We start from the raw sequence: 19,059 nt of genomic DNA on the forward strand, positions 1-19,059 counted from the left end.
CACATTTACTCACAGCAGCCAATCTCATGGTGTTCCCTCTGTCTTATAGCGTCCTGATGACATCTAGGTCGTGCTAGGTTGTGGATGATGAGAGTCAAACCTTAAGTACTGTAAGTACTGTATGCGTTGGCTTACACTACGCAATGACTTTCAAATGTCCCCTATTACTGATGGCAATTTCCCAGTCTAAGAAAGCTAGCGTGTCATTTTTCATATCCTTCCTGGTGAACCTGATGTGTTTTTGCACCACCTTAATGTCATCTGTGATTGGTTTTACATCCCGAAATTTGACTTTCACCCAGGCGTCATCCACATATTTGAACCAGTGGTGTTCGAGGACAGGATGACTTAGCAGTCTTTGTTTCCCACTTCCTGCTTATAAGAGTTAGCCACAATGGGTTAAACTGGGGAATTCATGGTGCACCCACACACTCACACTTTGTTGGTGTTGAGGGTGGTCCTGTTGGTGAGGGTGGGGTCATCCTGTAAGCTCTTGTGAACTAGCACCACTTCTTCGGTAGCTGTAAGACAACGGAAGAGAGTTCTACCATTGTAAGTGACCGTAGTGTCCTCTGCCTACATAACGATATGGCTGACCTTCTTCATGAAATCCATAGCGTTCTGAGGATGGCGTTTCCAGCTGCCTACCGACGGCTTGAGGACCGAAGCCAAAAGCCTTTCGATATTGTATGTAGCACAGTTGATCGTGCAGACAATGGGTCTTTAAATTACCTCCTGTTTATACAACTTAGGCAAACAACAGAGACTTGCTGTAGCTTCCAGACAAAATCTTTGCTCACTTGTCCACATCCTTGGTGTTTGTCTCTTTAACTGGCCTTGGAGGACCCGCTCTGTCGCATGCCAATGTGTCTTGTGCACAGTAAGTAGATGAGCCTGCCTCTACTCCCTGGTCTTAGGCTATTTATGCAGTGTTAGACAGCATGAAAAGTATGACTGAATTCACTTCTCAGTGAATTCAATCACCTTTGAAGCTTTTTGTCATCTAGAAGAGTTGCAAGTCTTTTTGGGCCCAGCTCCTCTTTTGGTTTTAAAACATGGTAGGTAAATCAATGTTTCTCACCAGTTCGTTTAGCATCTGATTCTGTGGCTTTGGGAAGATTTTAGTAGCTTGGAGGCCTTAAACAGATGATGTCATTTGCAGACTTTTAGGAGTAATCCCAGCCTGTTTAGGTCTGAGGCTAAATCTCAAGCGGTTCCTGTAGTCTGCCATCTTACATGCCACCTGCTTATACTCACGTAGCAGCTTCAGGCAGTCCTTGCCAAAGGGAGGCAAAATGTCTGGATGGATGTTCAACCAACCGCGTAAGGAAATCCGACAAAGTTGATTGTGCTCACCTGGAAACTGGAAACAGTATAAACAGAATCAACATTGTGGGATTTTTCTTACCTGGATGTTTTGAGCCTGCATCAAGAGATTTTGCTTTCTGGAATATTTTGAAGGATTATCTTTGAATTCTGCAGGCGATCGAAGTGTGACCTGACCTCACCTGCCCTTTCAGGGATCGTTGTAGGGGGCCAGTGGCGCAATGGATAACGCGTCTGACTACGGATCAGAAGATTCTAGGTTTGACTCCTGGCTGGTTCGCAGTGCGTGCTTTTTTTTCGTGTTGGAATGGATACGCTCTTAAATATTGTACAAATTTGGTCAGAGAACAAACTTTGACCTCACCTGACCTCTTGATTTTCTTGGCGGTGGGCCAGTGGCGCAATGGATAACGCATCTGACTACGGATCAGAAGATTCTAGGTTCGACTCCTGGCTGGCTCGAAGTGTCTGCTTGCTTTTGTGCATATTGGGAGCAATGCTGTCAGTTTCGGAGGGTGAAAACCACCGAGGCACAGCGTTTTCAGACAGTGCATCTGAGCTCCTCTGATACTCCTAAAACCATAAGGGATCACCAAAGGTTTTCCTTCAGCCAGAGCTTGTCCTTCGTCTCGCTCAGTTCCCCCGTAGCGTTCTTTGGGTACCTTCCAAGGTTTAACAAATATCCAGCTAGAATGATCACATTTACTCACAGCAGCCAATCTCATGGTGTTCCCTCTGTCTTATAGCGTCCTGATGACATCTAGGTCGTGCTAGGTTGTGGATGATGAGAGTCAAACCTTAAGTACTGTAAGTACTGTATGCGTTGGCTTACACTACGCAATGACTTTCAAATGTCCCCTATTACTGATGGCAATTTCCCAGTCTAAGAAAGCTAGCGTGTCATTTTTCATATCCTTCCTGGTGAACCTGATGTGTTTTTGCACCACCTTAATGTCATCTGTGATTGGTTTTACATCCCGAAATTTGACTTTCACCCAGGCGTCATCCACATATTTGAACCAGTGGTGTTCGAGGACAGGATGACTTAGCAGTCTTTGTTTCCCACTTCCTGCTTATAAGAGTTAGCCACAATGGGTTAAACTGGGGAATTCATGGTGCACCCACACACTCACACTTTGTTGGTGTTGAGGGTGGTCCTGTTGGTGAGGGTGGGGTCATCCTGTAAGCTCTTGTGAACTAGCACCACTTCTTCGGTAGCTGTAAGACAACGGAAGAGAGTTCTACCATTGTAAGTGACCGTAGTGTCCTCTGCCTACATAACGATATGGCTGACCTTCTTCATGAAATCCATAGCGTTCTGAGGATGGCGTTTCCAGCTGCCTACCGACGGCTTGAGGACCGAAGCCAAAAGCCTTTCGATATTGTATGTAGCACAGTTGATCGTGCAGACAATGGGTCTTTAAATTACCTCCTGTTTATACAACTTAGGCAAACAACAGAGACTTGCTGTAGCTTCCAGACAAAATCTTTGCTCACTTGTCCACATCCTTGGTGTTTGTCTCTTTAACTGGCCTTGGAGGACCCGCTCTGTCGCATGCCAATGTGTCTTGTGCACAGTAAGTAGATGAGCCTGCCTCTACTCCCTGGTCTTAGGCTATTTATGCAGTGTTAGACAGCATGAAAAGTATGACTGAATTCACTTCTCAGTGAATTCAATCACCTTTGAAGCTTTTTGTCATCTAGAAGAGTTGCAAGTCTTTTTGGGCCCAGCTCCTCTTTTGGTTTTAAAACATGGTAGGTAAATCAATGTTTCTCACCAGTTCGTTTAGCATCTGATTCTGTGGCTTTGGGAAGATTTTAGTAGCTTGGAGGCCTTAAACAGATGATGTCATTTGCAGACTTTTAGGAGTAATCCCAGCCTGTTTAGGTCTGAGGCTAAATCTCAAGCGGTTCCTGTAGTCTGCCATCTTACATGCCACCTGCTTATACTCACGTAGCAGCTTCAGGCAGTCCTTGCCAAAGGGAGGCAAAATGTCTGGATGGATGTTCAACCAACCGCGTAAGGAAATCCGACAAGGTTGATTGTGCTCAACTGGAAACAGTATAAACAGAATCAACATTGTGGGATTTTTCTTACCTGGATGTTTTGAGCCTGCATCAAGAGATTTTGCTTTCTGGAATATTTTGAAGGATTATCTTTGAATTCTGCAGGCGATCGAAGTGTGACCTGACCTCACCTGCCCTTTCAGGGATCGTTGTAGGTGGGCCAGTGGCGCAATGGATAACGCGTCTGACTACGGATCAGAAGATTCTAGGTTCGACTCCTGGCTGGTTCGCAGTGCGTGCTTTTTTTTCGTGTTGGAATGGATACGCTCTTAAATATTGTACAAATTTGGTCAGAGAACAAACTTTGAGCTCGCCTGACCTCTTGGTTTTCTTGGCGGGGGGCCAGTGGCGCAATGGATAACGCATCTGACTACGGATCAGAAGATTCTAGGTTCGACTCCTGGCTGGCTCGAAGTGTCTGCTTGCTTTTGTGCATATTGGGAGCAATGCTGTCAGTTTCGGAGGGTGAAAACCACCGAGGCACAGCGTTTTCAGACAGTGCATCTGAGCTCCTCTGATACTCCTAAAACCATAAGGGATCACCAAAGGTTTTCCTTCAGCCAGAGCTTGTCCTTCGTCTCGCTCAGTTCCCCCGTAGCGTTCTTTGGGTACCTTCCAAGGTTTAACAAATATCCAGCTAGAATGATCACATTTACTCACAGCAGCCAATCTCATGGTGTTCCCTCTGTCTTATAGCGTCCTGATGACATCTAGGTCGTGCTAGGTTGTGGATGATGAGAGTCAAACCTTAAGTACTGTAAGTACTGTATGCGTTGGCTTACACTACGCAATGACTTTCAAATGTCCCCTATTACTGATGGCAATTTCCCAGTCTAAGAAAGCTAGCGTGTCATTTTTCATATCCTTCCTGGTGAACCTGATGTGTTTTTGCACCACCTTAATGTCATCTGTGATTGGTTTTACATCCCGAAATTTGACTTTCACCCAGGCGTCATCCACATATTTGAACCAGTGGTGTTCGAGGACAGGATGACTTAGCAGTCTTTGTTTCCCACTTCCTGCTTATAAGAGTTAGCCACAATGGGTTAAACTGGGGAATTCATGGTGCACCCACACACTCACACTTTGTTGGTGTTGAGGGTGGTCCTGTTGGTGAGGGTGGGGTCATCCTGTAAGCTCTTGTGAACTAGCACCACTTCTTCGGTAGCTGTAAGACAACGGAAGAGAGTTCTACCATTGTAAGTGACCGTAGTGTCCTCTGCCTACATAACGATATGGCTGACCTTCTTCATGAAATCCATAGCGTTCTGAGGATGGCGTTTCCAGCTGCCTACCGACGGCTTGAGGACCGAAGCCAAAAGCCTTTCGATATTGTATGTAGCACAGTTGATCGTGCAGACAATGGGTCTTTAAATTACCTCCTGTTTATACAACTTAGGCAAACAACAGAGACTTGCTGTAGCTTCCAGACAAAATCTTTGCTCACTTGTCCACATCCTTGGTGTTTGTCTCTTTAACTGGCCTTGGAGGACCCGCTCTGTCGCATGCCAATGTGTCTTGTGCACAGTAAGTAGATGAGCCTGCCTCTACTCCCTGGTCTTAGGCTATTTATGCAGTGTTAGACAGCATGAAAAGTATGACTGAATTCACTTCTCAGTGAATTCAATCACCTTTGAAGCTTTTTGTCATCTAGAAGAGTTGCAAGTCTTTTTGGGCCCAGCTCCTCTTTTGGTTTTAAAACATGGTAGGTAAATCAATGTTTCTCACCAGTTCGTTTAGCATCTGATTCTGTGGCTTTGGGAAGATTTTAGTAGCTTGGAGGCCTTAAACAGATGATGTCATTTGCAGACTTTTAGGAGTAATCCCAGCCTGTTTAGGTCTGAGGCTAAATCTCAAGCGGTTCCTGTAGTCTGCCATCTTACATGCCACCTGCTTATACTCACGTAGCAGCTTCAGGCAGTCCTTGCCAAAGGGAGGCAAAATGTCTGGATGGATGTTCAACCAACCGCGTAAGGAAATCCGACAAAGTTGATTGTGCTCACCTGGAAACTGGAAACAGTATAAACAGAATCAACATTGTGGGATTTTTCTTACCTGGATGTTTTGAGCCTGCATCAAGAGATTTTGCTTTCTGGAATATTTTGAAGGATTATCTTTGAATTCTGCAGGCGATCGAAGTGTGACCTGACCTCACCTGCCCTTTCAGGGATCGTTGTAGGGGGCCAGTGGCGCAATGGATAACGCGTCTGACTACGGATCAGAAGATTCTAGGTTCGACTCCTGGCTGGTTCGCAGTGCGTGCTTTTTTTTCGTGTTGGAATGGATACGCTCTTAAATATTGTACAAATTTGGTCAGAGAACAAACTTTGACCTCACCTGACCTCTTGATTTTCTTAGCCGGGTGCCAGTGGCGCAATGGATAACGCATCTGACTACGGCTCAGAAGATTCTAGGTTCGACTCCTGGCTGGCTCGAAGTGTCTGCTTGCTTTTGTGCATATTGGGAGCAATGCTGTCAGTTTCGGAGGGTGAAAACCACCGAGGCACAGCGTTTTCAGACAGTGCATCTGAGCTCCTCTGATACTCCTAAAACCATAAGGGATCACCAAAGGTTTTCCTTCAGCCAGAGCTTGTCCTTCGTCTCGCTCAGTTCCCCCGTAGCGTTCTTTGGGTACCTTCCTAGGTTTAACAAATATCCAGCTAGAATGATCACATTTACTCACAGCAGCCAATCTCATGGTGTTCCCTCTGTCTTATAGCGTCCTGATGACATCTAGGTCGTGCTAGGTTGTGGATGATGAGAGTCAAACCTTAAGTACTGTAAGTACTGTATGCGTTGGCTTACACTACGCAATGACTTTCAAATGTCCCCTATTACTGATGGCAATTTCCCAGTCTAAGAAAGCTAGCGTGTCATTTTTCATATCCTTCCTGGTGAACCTGATGTGTTTTTGCACCACCTTAATGTCATCTGTGATTGGTTTTACATCCCGAAATTTGATTTTCACCCAGGCGTCATCCACATATTTGAACCAGTGGTGTTCGAGGACAGGATGACTTAGCAGTCTTTGTTTCCCACTTCCTGCTTATAAGAGTTAGCCACAATGGGTTAAACTGGGGAATTCATGGTGCACCCACACACTCACACTTTGTTGGTGTTGAGGGTGGTCCTGTTGGTGAGGGTGGGGTCATCCTGTAAGCTCTTGTGAACTAGCACCACTTCTTCGGTAGCTGTAAGACAACGGAAGAGAGTTCTACCATTGTAAGTGACCGTAGTGTCCTCTGCCTACATAACGATATGGCTGACCTTCTTCATGAAATCCATAGCGTTCTGAGGATGGCGTTTCCAGCTGCCTACCGACGGCTTGAGGACCGAAGCCAAAAGCCTTTCGATATTGTATGTAGCACAGTTGATCGTGCAGACAATGGGTCTTTAAATTACCTCCTGTTTATACAACTTAGGCAAACAACAGAGACTTGCTGTAGCTTCCAGACAAAATCTTTGCTCACTTGTCCACATCCTTGGTGTTTGTCTCTTTAACTGGCCTTGGAGGACCCGCTCTGTCGCATGCCAATGTGTCTTGTGCACAGTAAGTAGATGAGCCTGCCTCTACTCCCTGGTCTTAGGCTATTTATGCAGTGTTAGACAGCATGAAAAGTATGACTGAATTCACTTCTCAGTGAATTCAATCACCTTTGAAGCTTTTTGTCATCTAGAAGAGTTGCAAGTCTTTTTGGGCCCAGCTCCTCTTTTGGTTTTAAAACATGGTAGGTAAATCAATGTTTCTCACCAGTTCGTTTAGCATCTGATTCTGTGGCTTTGGGAAGATTTTAGTAGCTTGGAGGCATGATTTTCATGCTGTCTAACACTGCATAAATAGCCTAAGACCAGGGAGTAGAGGCAGGCTCATCTACTTACTGTGCACAAAACACATTGGCATGCGACAGAGCGGGTCCTCCAAGGCCAGTTAAAGAGACAAACACCAAGGATGTAGACAAGTGAGCAAAGATTTTGTCTGGAAGCTACAGCAAAAATGCAGTGCGTGCATTTTTTCGTGTTGGAATGGTTACGCTCTTAAATATTGTACAAATTTGGTCAGAGAACAAACTTTGACCTCACCTGACCTTTTGGTTTTCTTGCCCTTTAAGATTAGTTTGTTTACTCATCGCGCCAATGGTAGGATAATTATATAAATAATAACCAAATATTGTTCCAGGTCTGTAAAAGTCTTAACTACATGTGTCAACTGCTATTACATATTTACAGTTACATAATCCTTGAAAGAAATAGATAGTTAATGTATGTTTCCACCTAGCGAAAATTTACAGTTTTATAGTTATAATTCTCAATGAATTTTTCATTTCACTTGATTATTAATCTTCATAAATGCCCATGAAGTGTTATGTGAAGCTTCTTCAAGTGAGCTAAGCTTATTGCATAACATGATTTTGTCGTTGCAGTTAACAGTAAACACTTGTGACAACAGCTCAGAAAATTATGTTTTTGTTTTCTGATATAGATTATTCTGCATCACTAAATCTTCTAAAAGAATAATTTGTTTTGATGTCTTAATTTGTGTGTTTGTTTTTATTGGTGTGTTCATATGTTTTTTTCATCATGTCCTGCCTTTCCAGTTACATATATAATTTTTATAATTTTATAATTTTTCTGTTTTATTTACAATAGTTGTTTGATGTTTTTGTAGGTATGCTGAGCTGCAGACATACACAAATCTGGACTTTCATCCCATAGAGGATGGTTACTGTGACCTAATAGTTGAAAAACCTACAGTTTTCATGAAACTCGATGCTGGTGAGTAATAAAGATTTACTGGACTCAAATTAAAGCCCTGAAACCTTAACAGAAAGCTTGAATCTTTTACTCTTACTATACTTGAAACTGACGCATTTAAAACCTCATTTAAATGTTGCAGCAATGTATTGACAGCATTTTTTCTGCTTTTATCCACACAAATGAATACTAGTGATATTTTTTGTCTAAAATCAGAGAAAAATTAAAATTAAAATTAAAGAAATCAAAATAGATAGTTCGCAGTCTGCCTTAAATGTGACTTTGCATTGAGCAGTCAAGCACACTGTGTTTGTGTCTACCAGCTTGAATAGGAAACCAAGTCAAGGTGAGATGGAACTTTACCAACAATAACACTATTGTATGAGGGGTTCAGGGTAGTGAAAACATGGAATAGGAGTTGTTACATAGCAAAGACATCGTAGAGAAGCAACAGGTATAGGCCATCGCCAAGATGAAAAGATTAAAAGGAAGGTGAAAATGTAAAAGCTCTGTGAGCTATTCTCATATCCATATTTGATTCTTTAATTCTACTAGAGCAGCTTTGCATGAGTCACAACTCAGAATAATCTTTATTTGTCTTATACTAACCGACCGGTTATTTACTTTGATCATGATTTTTGCTCTCTTTAGGCCAACTCTCTGAGTGTGCCTTCGAAACACAAGCTTTGGTGTTGTACAGGGCCACAGCTGAGATGACAATATTAGTGATATCCCATTTCTATGACATTATAGAGATCTGAGAATTAAAAAACTGTCTGAAAGTGTAACAGTATAATATAATAATAATTATTATTTATATATATATGTATTTTATTTGTTTGTGTAACAGGGGTGAACATGTACCACCATTTCTGTGACTTCATCAACCTATACATCTCCCAGCACATCAATAACTCCTTCAGCTCAGATATCAACATTGTCATGTGGGACACGGTGGGTACCTGATGCTTGCCACTGCTGTTTCAGTGGTGGTTTTAATCTACAATGGGTTTGTTAATTAATTATTTCCATTTAAGGGAAATAATAATGGATAATGAAGTAAATACAATAACTAATAAATAAATTAATAACCTTCCAAATCTTTGTTTTGCTGCACTTAATGCCTAAAATGTTTATGCCACACTTGTCTGTCAGAAGAAGACACAGGGCTGGAGTTTCCCGTTGTCTATTTCCCCATGAATTTATAAACGCCTCTTTCAGAGTTAGAGAAAACTGGCAGGAAGAGGGAAAGCAGTGACCTTTCATCACAAATTGCACAGTGCTGCAAGCTGCCGCATAATAGTGTGGTAATAGATTTTTTGTACAAAAGCAAAACTTCAGAAGAACTGCCTCTGGTGGTGCTTGAGGCATAATGTAGTTAATTTGGATTTTATTGCTTTGTTTTTTTTATTTCTGCTGTGACAGAGATTGAATCAACATTTGTTGCCCATTTTATATGTTTCTCCCAGAGTTTTTATGGTTATGGAGATCTGTTCAGTGAAACGTGGAGGGCCTTCTCAGAGTATGACATCATCCATCTGAAGACTTTTGACTCAAAAAGAGTAGGTATAATCACAACTCTGGCAAACCAGGTATTTTTAGAGGTTCAGGAGAAGATGCCCTGTACCTACACAGCTGTCCTGGAAAATAATTTTGACATTATTCTCTGTTGCTGAGGCCAAAATATAGATGCTCTACCTTTTCTTTGGTGTTTGAACTGCACTATATTTACATAGTCTTACTAATTGCTTAACATGGAGATACACTAATTGACTGGGCAGAGACCAGAATCAGAAAATTATGAACAAATTCAGCCCTGAAATTTGTTCAAATAACAAATTGTCACCTCACCTTACATTTGCTCAGTTTCAGAGGGGGTCAGTGGCACAATGAGCTCAGATGTTCTTGGGTTTGACTCCTGACTTGCTCTGAATGTGTGTGCTCTTTTTGTTTGGTGTTTTTTTTCTTCTTTTTTTCTTTTGGTAGTGCGAAGGATGCTCTCATGAATGTTTTGAACGATTAGTCAGAGATCAAAGTCTGATCTCACAATTCTCATAAAGAATTAATTTATTAAACTAATGAAATCAAGCCAAGTTGCTTAAGAATGGCACAAGAAAGTGCTTCCTAGAGAGTAGAAAAAAATTAGAGTTGATCATTGTTTTAAAGTCAGCTTCCACATGTTTAGGACGATACTACTATTTGCATATATAATGGCTGAAAATGAAAAATGTGAAAAGTAAAGAAGAAATGGCGGAAATACTCTTCAACTATGTTCTGAGTGTTTATATGGCATAGTTTTCCACAAGAGGGCACTCTGTAAGATCTTTGTTGGCAACACACATATTTGAAATGCCAGTGGTTTGATGAGGGGTAAGGTAAATAAAAAACTAGGAATAACACATGTTAGGAAAACCTGTTTATGTTTAACATGTGTGAAAGGTAAAGAAAACATCCTCGATATTGTAATATCTTATTTTTAAATCCCCAAATATTGGTAAGGGTATCAATCCTTATCAATCCTTCTTATTCTTACTTTTATTTTTTCATGTCTATTTAAGCGCAATTTATGACAGTATGTTTGCACTGAAGCACCGCAGCAATTTCCTAATGTTGTAAACCTGCTCAACATTTGGCAATAAAACCCTTTCTGATTCTGATTCTGATTCTGAATCCTAAAAATCCTTTACTGGTCAGGATCTAATATCATTCCAGTGTCACAAACAATGTGCGGTTTTTGAAAGAGTTGAAACCATCAGGGGATTGTTTGGCTTTTCTGATATGGTAGTACAAGTGTTGTTATAGACTCCCAATACATGCATGCATGTAGATGTCATTATTACAACTTGACAATAATTTCTGCGTCATATCAGATAGTTAAAGTTTGATCTCTTCCCATTTGTGTATAGGTTTGCTTCAAAGATGCCTTCTTCTCCCTTCTCCCAAGAATGAGATATGGTCTTTTTTACAACACTCCTCTTGTAAGTTACCCCCCGCATGTGTGTGTGTGTATGTGTGAAAATTAGTGTAACTACTGAGATTCATATATGTATTTGCTATATGAAAACTGCAGTGTCTTACATCTTCAAACCTGCTTTGTTTGCGTCTCTATCTATTTTTATCTCACATTGCATATATTTAAAGGTCTTTCCTAAATTCAAGATATCTGGTGTAGTCGTAAACATGCAGTTTAGGTCAAATATTTTTGTAATATATTCAAAGGCTCAGCAAGTGCTTATGTTATTTAAATGATAATTCCAAGGAGATTACTACAAAGAGGATCCCACGTAAATATGTGTCGTCCTGTGGTTCCAGCCTTGAGGTGTGAAATATTGATAGGTCAGCCTCAAGCTGCTTTTGATTGCCCCTGCTGCACATCATGTTTATATTCATGTGCTCACATTTACAGCTGCAGTACAACGGTGTGTATGTGATATTCTAAAACCTGAGAAATGCCTCATCTCATATGATACTCACTCCAGGGAGATAAGCAAATATCTATACAGCTGTCAGTTTCCCTATGTGTGTAATATACAGTATATATTTCTTTTATTATTTCTTTTTATCACCGTCCAGTGCAGTAATGTGATGGTATTGCTAGATTCAATTAGTTTTTACTTCATTTCAAATTTCAGAGTAGTATTTATGTATGACTGCATACATATTCTAGTACAATATTTGATATTAAACAGTTAAAAAATAGTTATATAAATGTATGTAATATATAAATTATAAATGTTATTGAAATTGACTCTTTATGTACTGTGTTAATGACAGATCTCAGACTGCTACAGTGAAGGGATGTTTCGGGCATTTTCCCAGCACATCCTGCATCGACTCAACATCACACAAGACAAGCCAAAGGTAGGAACAAAATCTCTAGGGAAACACAGCAATTACTTTTCCTGTGTCCGAGTTATACCATATAATATACATAACACCAAATAATTTCTCATAAATAACATTATGGCTGCACTTCACCACTATAGAGAACCTGTGAAAGCATTCAGAAGTTTCTTTCTTGTGCATAGATCATACTGCTACTGAATCAAGCCTTTGAACAATTATTTTGGTTAAAAAGTTTTCAGTTAAAAGCTCGTTTGCGACCACTTCTGTGGACTCACTGTTTGCACAACAATTAAGATATTGTTTCTTGAGCAGACTTTAGGGAGAGCAGTAGTGCCTCTTACCCTATGTATTCACAATAAAATTGTGGGACTATGTAAGATAAAAGTACTTACTGAGCTGCTTTGGTGGTCTCAGGTAAAATTTGATTTGCTCATTGATATCATGGGTTTGATTCATGGAAAAGGCTAAACTGTAATCAGTGGGACATTGACTAATACATTCAGTAAATAAAGACTAAGCATAAGTTGGATGTATTTTAAATTTTTTTCTTTGCTAATGCACGTTTATCTCATCTTATAATGTCTATATTAAAATGTTTATTTTTCTGTAAAGCCATTTTCAGAAACAGCAGGTCTGATGCAATGGGTAATGCCTCTTCAGGCTACGAGTTTAACAGTAAGAGCAGGTAAAACATTATGAGTGAAGGATGGTCTCCTTTTGAGGGATTTATTGCCACAGGTTCAGGCTGGTGTCTGTTTATTTAGTCTTTGTCTTTGACTTCTCTAGAGAGGTGGATGGGACTTTTGTCTTCTGTTAGAATTGCTAAGCTTAAAGACTAACAAAAGCACAAATAGGAACAAAACATTTTGCACATACATTTTAACATTTTCCCCCAGTGACATTGCTTATTTTATTGTGTCTTACTTTGTCTTAGCTTTCATGGCACTTAATGTTCTTATTTCTTTTACTCTTTTTGTGTACAGTATTTTGTGACTGTTTGTTTGTGAAAAGCACTTAATAAATAAACTTTACTTATTTTATTTACTTACTTGCTTACAGCTACAACCTGTGGACAAGGGTCTGGAAAGTTCGTCATAGAGCCTACAAATGGCCAATGCACTTTAAGAACCTGTAGATTTTATTTTTTTTCTTGTTTTTTTTTACAGTTAACATGAATATGTGGAAGCAAATAGCCCACCGGTAGAAGTGTCTTGAATCTTCTGCAGCCAGAGTCTCGTTAATGGTCTAGTGGTTAAGATTTGGTGCTCTTGCTGCCATAGTCTGGATTCAATTTCTGATAGGGAATGTCAAGTTTTTTCCCAGGTCGCAGTTGAATACCCTAAAAAATTTCCTTTTCCTAATTCCGCTTCTTTTCTACAGCGGTTAGCTCAAGGCTTTTCATATTGTATGATTATAGCCCTGTAAGACAAGAGGGTCTCTCTCATATCGCTCTCTTTTTCTAACTGCTTTTTCCTCACTTTGGTGGAAAATGTAATGAAATCAAGGAAAGGTTTGAAGAAGATTTTACAAGGTCTTAGGAAAATAGAAGCATGTTGCTTAAAGAATCCCAACTGCACTTACCAACTCCCTAAGAGCGTGATGGGAGATCTGTGCCATTTTGAAACTAGAGTTTCAAAAAGATGGACTACAAAGTGCATGTTTTACTTTATCTCAACGTGTTCTCACCATGTTTTTTTCATGCGGGTCATATAGTACATAATATAATGTCATATTCTTAAAATATGACATTATATTATAGAAAATGAACATATAGCCTATAAAAGAAAATACATTATTCTTTCTTTCCTTTCCTAGTGATTCAGTTCCTCCTTTCTGTAAAGGCTTTCGATGACTGAAATGCAATTCCCTCCATTAATCAATTATCCAACTCAGGGTGGGTGGGTAAGCATCTGGGTCCTATCCCAGCTGACCTGAAGTAAAAATTAATTTACTGATAATTCAAAATGCTTGCAATAATGGAAACGGAACTATGGCAAATCGTAAAGGTGGTTTATTTTAATACAGTGTAATACAACCTATAATCTTCACTCAAGGCAACACCTGAACAGGAAGAAGATTTCGCTGCAGCATTGAAAACAATTTATCAAGTTAATGCATGAGGTGGAAAACAGTTTTAATTAACATTTACATGGTCTGTTCTATCTCTGACTATTCGGCTGCACCCATAATTTGTAGAAGCAAATTACACACGTGGACGCTCTAATGCTTGGCAGTTGAGTATTACACCGACATTATGGATGTGCACTATAAACTTCAATAGGAAGTCTTTAGGAATAAGGAAAAGAAACATAATTTCCTCTTCCATATTCTGTAAGTAACATTCAGAAACATCTGGCCCAGACTCTGCAAAAGTCCACGATCGATGCCTTTAAAAATGTTTGCCTTGATGGCACCTCCTCTTTTGCACTGAGTCTGCCATCATTTGCCATCAGCAGTAAGTGTAACATAACCACGATGTTGACTTCTACAATAGTTGATTGGTTATTGGATACTAAGTGCATCAATGACACTACACCTACCCCAACACCCACCTCACCCCAACCTGATATAGTACTTTCTGAAAGAGTACACGCATAACTGTATACTGACAGTGCCATGCACTCACTTCCTTATTCATATTCTTCATCTATAACTCTCCAGACCTCCTCATAAGTGCTTTATGGTGCCATGCTTGTAATGATTGACTGTATCTTTATGACCAGCGAGGCCCGATAACTTCTTCCTTCCTGTGAAGCAGCTCATTGGGTATTCATATTCTTCACTGGAAATATGCTAAGAGGCTTTTCAGTGAGACACGGGGCTACAGGCGATAGCAGGCTGGCAACTGAATGAGAGGTCTTCCCAGCCCTGACCCTCTTCCCAGCTCTTTCTTTCATCCTTAGATTAATGACATCAGGCAGAAACTCACACTGCTCTCCTTTATTGTGTCCTATCCATTTGCTACTGCCATCCCACTCCTTCTATCTCACCTCATCTTAATTTGCTGTCTTTTTGTTTCGCTCAATTGGCTTTTCCCCAATACTCTTTGAAATATATTTGAATTCGAAAAAGAGAAATTGTGTCTGTACTGATTGCATATATAATTACCACTGAGGTATAATAGTTTGGTTTTTTTGTATTTAGATTATTTCACTGGTTTGAACTTCCTGCATTTATTTTGATGATAAGCTAATGAAGGGCCCTTACTGTTTAACAGTATGTTACAGATTGTGACCCCTCCAAAAGTCTAAATACTCTTTCTGATCACAAGATGGCAGTAGTAGACCGTGAAAAGAAATATCCCTAAGCTGGCTGTCTGGACTAATAAGATTATTTCAGGAAAAAAAATCTCATTGTCACATTAAAAATTGGACTCTAAACGTGATTTTAGGCTATTGGGATTATCCACTGCGCTGTAAGTGCGTTAATTTGTATGAGCACCATGTTTTCCCAGCTGTCTATCTCTTGTTTGTCCTTGGCTGATTGTTTATTGGGTGCGTTGCTGTTTCCAGGAGGGGCGTGTTCGTGTCACCCTGCTTGCACGCAGCACAGAATACAGAAGGATACTAAACCAAATGGAGGTGAGTCCAGCACCACTGGCCCTTCTCTTTGTCTCTTTCTTCCTTGTACCTGTTCTTCACTCTGCAGGACAGGCGGCACAGAACTCTCCTGTTTTCTTACCGCTTGTCCTCCTTTTTCTTTCTCTTTGTCTTCTGTCTCTTTTACATTTCTGTCTTTACTTTATACAACTCCCTCACACCTCCTCCTTCAGCTATCGATTTACTGCCCACCTCTGTTAAGTGCCTATTTAAAATCTTATTTGTTATAAAAAGTATGAGTAAAAAACAAGGCTTGTGATTTATATTGTCACTGTCTGTATTTGTTTGCTGTCTCATTGATCACAGAACCTATTCTTTTGTTGTTGTTACAGCTGGTAAATGCCCTCAAGACTGTGCCTTCACTGGAGGTCAATGTGGTAGACTACAAATACAAGTGAGTTATAGAGCGCTGGCTACACGAGTCTAGGAAGCTTTCAGTGCTGCTCAGCATTGGTCACCACACATTGTTATACAGCTGTGTGTAAGAATAAAGGAATCAGTCACAATGACTGATGTGTAACTCATTGTCTGTCTTTCAGGGATGTTCCCTTCCTGGAGCAGCTGAGGATCACCCACAACTCTGACATCTTTATAGGGATGCACGGGGCTGGTCTCACCCACCTCCTCTTCCTCCCTGACTGGTCTGTCATCTTTGAGCTGTGAGTGACATTGTCCATCTGTGTGTCAGCTGTACACATGCATGTGTGTATAGTTGTGTGTATGTGTGAGTAAAAGCCAGGTGGAGCACAGGCACGGGGAGAGCAGTTTGTTTTGCAGCCTGCTCTGTCCAAAGTACCCCTCAGCCACTTGGTATATGACTGTGAAATACTGTCTAATTAAGCAGCTCGTCATCACACCTGGCAATCCTCAGCAAAGGAGCTACTTGAAATGTGTGTGTGTGTGTGTGTGTGTGTGTGTGTGTGTGTGTGTGTGTGTGTGTGTGTGTGTGTGTGTGTGTGTGTAGAAGCATAGAGAGAGTTGGGTGTAGATTTTGGAGGGTGACACAAAGGAAGAAGCACTGTGTGCATAGAGAAAGAGAGACAGAGAGAGAGAAATTGAGCTAGAACGAGGGAAAGAGAGGCAGATCGAGGCGAGCAAGAGATAAAGTGTCTGCATCCGTCCCTCCTAGATATAACTGTCAGGATGAGAGCTGCTATCGAGATTTGGCTCGGCTGCGGGGCATTCGATACGTGACTTGGCAGAAAATGGACAAAGTGCTCCCACAGGACAAGGTAGGGGAAACTCCTGTATACGCCATTAGCTTCCCAGTACCCCAGCAGCAGCTTTGGTAATTCATCTCACCTGTGTAACATAAGTGTACACACACTTAACCTCACATGTGCACACTGAATTATGTGCAGTTATTGGTGCAACAGAACAAATGTAAAGACTTCATTTCGTACTTATATAACATCTTTGTCCTCTTCGTGTAACAGTGAGGTTAGCGTGTAAACACACACGCCTATGCTCTTATGTTGTCTTTCTCCTGTGCTTCTGTGTTTCACACATCCTCTCTAATGCTTCTCTCAGGGTCACCATCCCACCCTTGGGGACCATCCGAAGTTTACCAACTACTCCTTTGATGTGGAGGAGTTCATGCGCCTTGTGCTGGAGGCAGCCGATTATGTCACGCACCATCCTAAATGGCAGCGCCGTGCCCTTCGTGATGAACTCTAGAGCGTCTGTGAGTGGACCGAGGGGGCGCAGACATCTGGCTGCTGAAGAACTCTAAACTTTAACCTGCTTTTTTCTGTGATGGGAAAAAAAACTTCACATTGGCAGAGTAATCGTTAAGGTATCTTGAAAGGTTGCCACATTTACCAGTGAATCACAGTGGTGCAGCGGGTTTTTTGTCACCTACTATCTGCTGCATTGACAGGTCTGGATGAATGAAAACAGTATGGCGGACAGCTCGAGTTTGAATGGCTTTCACTAGCTCTATTAGTGTCAAATCAGTTAAAGGACTAGGCGTGTGTAGTGGAACCATCTGGAAAGCAATAAGATGTGTCCTATGCTTCTTCATTACCTCCCTGCGTCTGCTTCATTCCACGTCGCCAGAGTTAGCAAATGAGCAGCTGTTACGACATTCCTTCACATGCGACATCTTGTCCCATTTGATCAGTGTCACGTTGACGGGAGCCTCTAGAGTTGTTGACAGTCACGCTAGAATTTCTGCGCACATCCTGCATAAACCAGTCTAATACGGTGAACAGTATTCACATGCTGGATTCTCACATCCAATTTGACACATCCAGTTGTAGTCTGACATTTTGAAATCGTGGTTTTAAGTTACAATCTCATCCCAAACACATAGAAGTCTAAATGGTAAGATACAGCATGTGTGTTCCCTACTGCCATGATGTATTTTCTGTTGTATCAGTATTAATGTTTGTGTGTTTAAATGCAGGAATAGTATTTAGAACAGTAACGGTGCATACACGTATGTGTATGTTGTATGTTAGGATGTATGTGTATGTAAACCTTAACACTCCAAACATACTGATAAAGACTGTTTTAGGATGAAAAGCAAAAATATTTAACTGGCTTTGCAGCTCTACTCTTTGCTGCTGGATCTTTATTTAAATTTGACCTGGTTTTCTTTAATATTTGTCACATTTATTATTTAAAAATATGTTGTGCTGGTTTGATTGAATACCTTTTGATGCCAATGCCTTTTTCATTATAAATTCCTTTGCATTTTACCAAAGGAAAGTGTCGTTATGGTCAAATAATGAGAGTGCTGCTATTATCTGTTACCTTTTCCAGAGACTTCTGAATGCTGTTAGTTTTGTATTTTACGATAAATTTGTCTGAATTGGAATGACACTTTGCATGCAGTCTGGTGCTATCCACAGGAGTATTTTGAGCGATCACAAGAAAATTTTCATATTTCTTGGCCTCTGAGCCTGATGTTTTATTTATCCATGAGACTGTGTTGGACTGAGTCAGACACTTGGTTGGGGCTTTCCTAGACTTGCGGGCAATTTCATATTCAGGAGCTGTGTTAAATTTTAAAATAAATAATTAAAAAAAAACATGCTGAAGCATATCTTTGTGTCTATGTAGGCCATATTAGGCATCAGAGATTTAATTCATCTTAATTTAATCAATCATCTTTTGAAGTCTGACCTTGGAGGGAAAAACTGAAGCCTCTGCCTTGCCAGTTCTTGCTGATGCCAGACAGCTCTTTGCTGTGGGTTTCATTATTTTACTGAGTTCAGGTCTAAGGAGGGAAAGGGCTCCTCGCAAAAGGGCACTTGTTCAGTTTTTACTGTCACCGTAATAAATCTGGATGACCTCAAAAACTACCCGAAGTACCCGCGTGACGGATCGTGGCCACATGGGGGCAGTACAACACCACACATGAGGCCAAATCACCAGCCTGCGCTGTGTGATCGTTCCTGGCAGACTTGGTTCAACGGTGTAGACACCGAGAATAATTTATTCACAAACGTACCCAGTGGGTCAC

At 40.9% G+C, this 19,059-nt stretch overlaps 1 protein-coding gene and 5 non-coding genes across 7 annotated transcripts in view; all 6 read left to right on the forward strand.

The window, feature by feature from the left end:
* The window catches only part of eogt (EGF domain-specific O-linked N-acetylglucosamine (GlcNAc) transferase), a 75,399-nt gene extending 56,780 nt beyond the window's left edge, over positions 1 to 18,619 (forward strand). For both annotated transcript variants that reach the window (XM_085456033.1, XM_085456034.1), the window contains exons 7-16: positions 8,060 to 8,166; positions 8,996 to 9,099; positions 9,615 to 9,707; positions 11,052 to 11,123; positions 11,920 to 12,006; positions 15,504 to 15,572; positions 15,923 to 15,984; positions 16,130 to 16,249; positions 16,720 to 16,822; positions 17,121 to 18,619. In XM_085456033.1, coding sequence (XP_085312159.1) covers positions 8,060 to 8,166; positions 8,996 to 9,099; positions 9,615 to 9,707; positions 11,052 to 11,123; positions 11,920 to 12,006; positions 15,504 to 15,572; positions 15,923 to 15,984; positions 16,130 to 16,249; positions 16,720 to 16,822; positions 17,121 to 17,267 — 964 coding nt within the window. In that variant the 3' untranslated portion in view covers positions 17,268 to 18,619. The remainder of the gene's footprint in view (positions 1 to 8,059; positions 8,167 to 8,995; positions 9,100 to 9,614; positions 9,708 to 11,051; positions 11,124 to 11,919; positions 12,007 to 15,503; positions 15,573 to 15,922; positions 15,985 to 16,129; positions 16,250 to 16,719; positions 16,823 to 17,120) is intronic.
* trnar-acg (transfer RNA arginine (anticodon ACG)) lies at positions 1,534 to 1,606 on the forward strand. The gene has a single exon. It is a non-coding gene; the product is annotated as a tRNA-Arg (tRNA).
* trnar-acg (transfer RNA arginine (anticodon ACG)) lies at positions 1,716 to 1,788 on the forward strand. Its single transcript has one exon. It is a non-coding gene; the product is annotated as a tRNA-Arg (tRNA).
* trnar-acg (transfer RNA arginine (anticodon ACG)) lies at positions 3,551 to 3,623 on the forward strand. The gene has a single exon. It is a non-coding gene; the product is annotated as a tRNA-Arg (tRNA).
* On the forward strand, positions 3,733 to 3,805 carry trnar-acg (transfer RNA arginine (anticodon ACG)). The gene has a single exon. It is a non-coding gene; the product is annotated as a tRNA-Arg (tRNA).
* trnar-acg (transfer RNA arginine (anticodon ACG)) lies at positions 5,574 to 5,646 on the forward strand. Its single transcript has one exon. It is a non-coding gene; the product is annotated as a tRNA-Arg (tRNA).
* Positions 18,620 to 19,059: the final 440 nt, after the last annotated feature.

This window comes from Copadichromis virginalis, linkage group LG5 (assembly GCF_057382275.1).
Source record: "Copadichromis virginalis isolate Kocher_CV1m ecotype Utaka linkage group LG5, C_Virginalis_male_GT1.1, whole genome shotgun sequence".
NCBI classification, from domain to species: Eukaryota; Metazoa; Chordata; class Actinopteri; order Cichliformes; family Cichlidae; genus Copadichromis; species Copadichromis virginalis.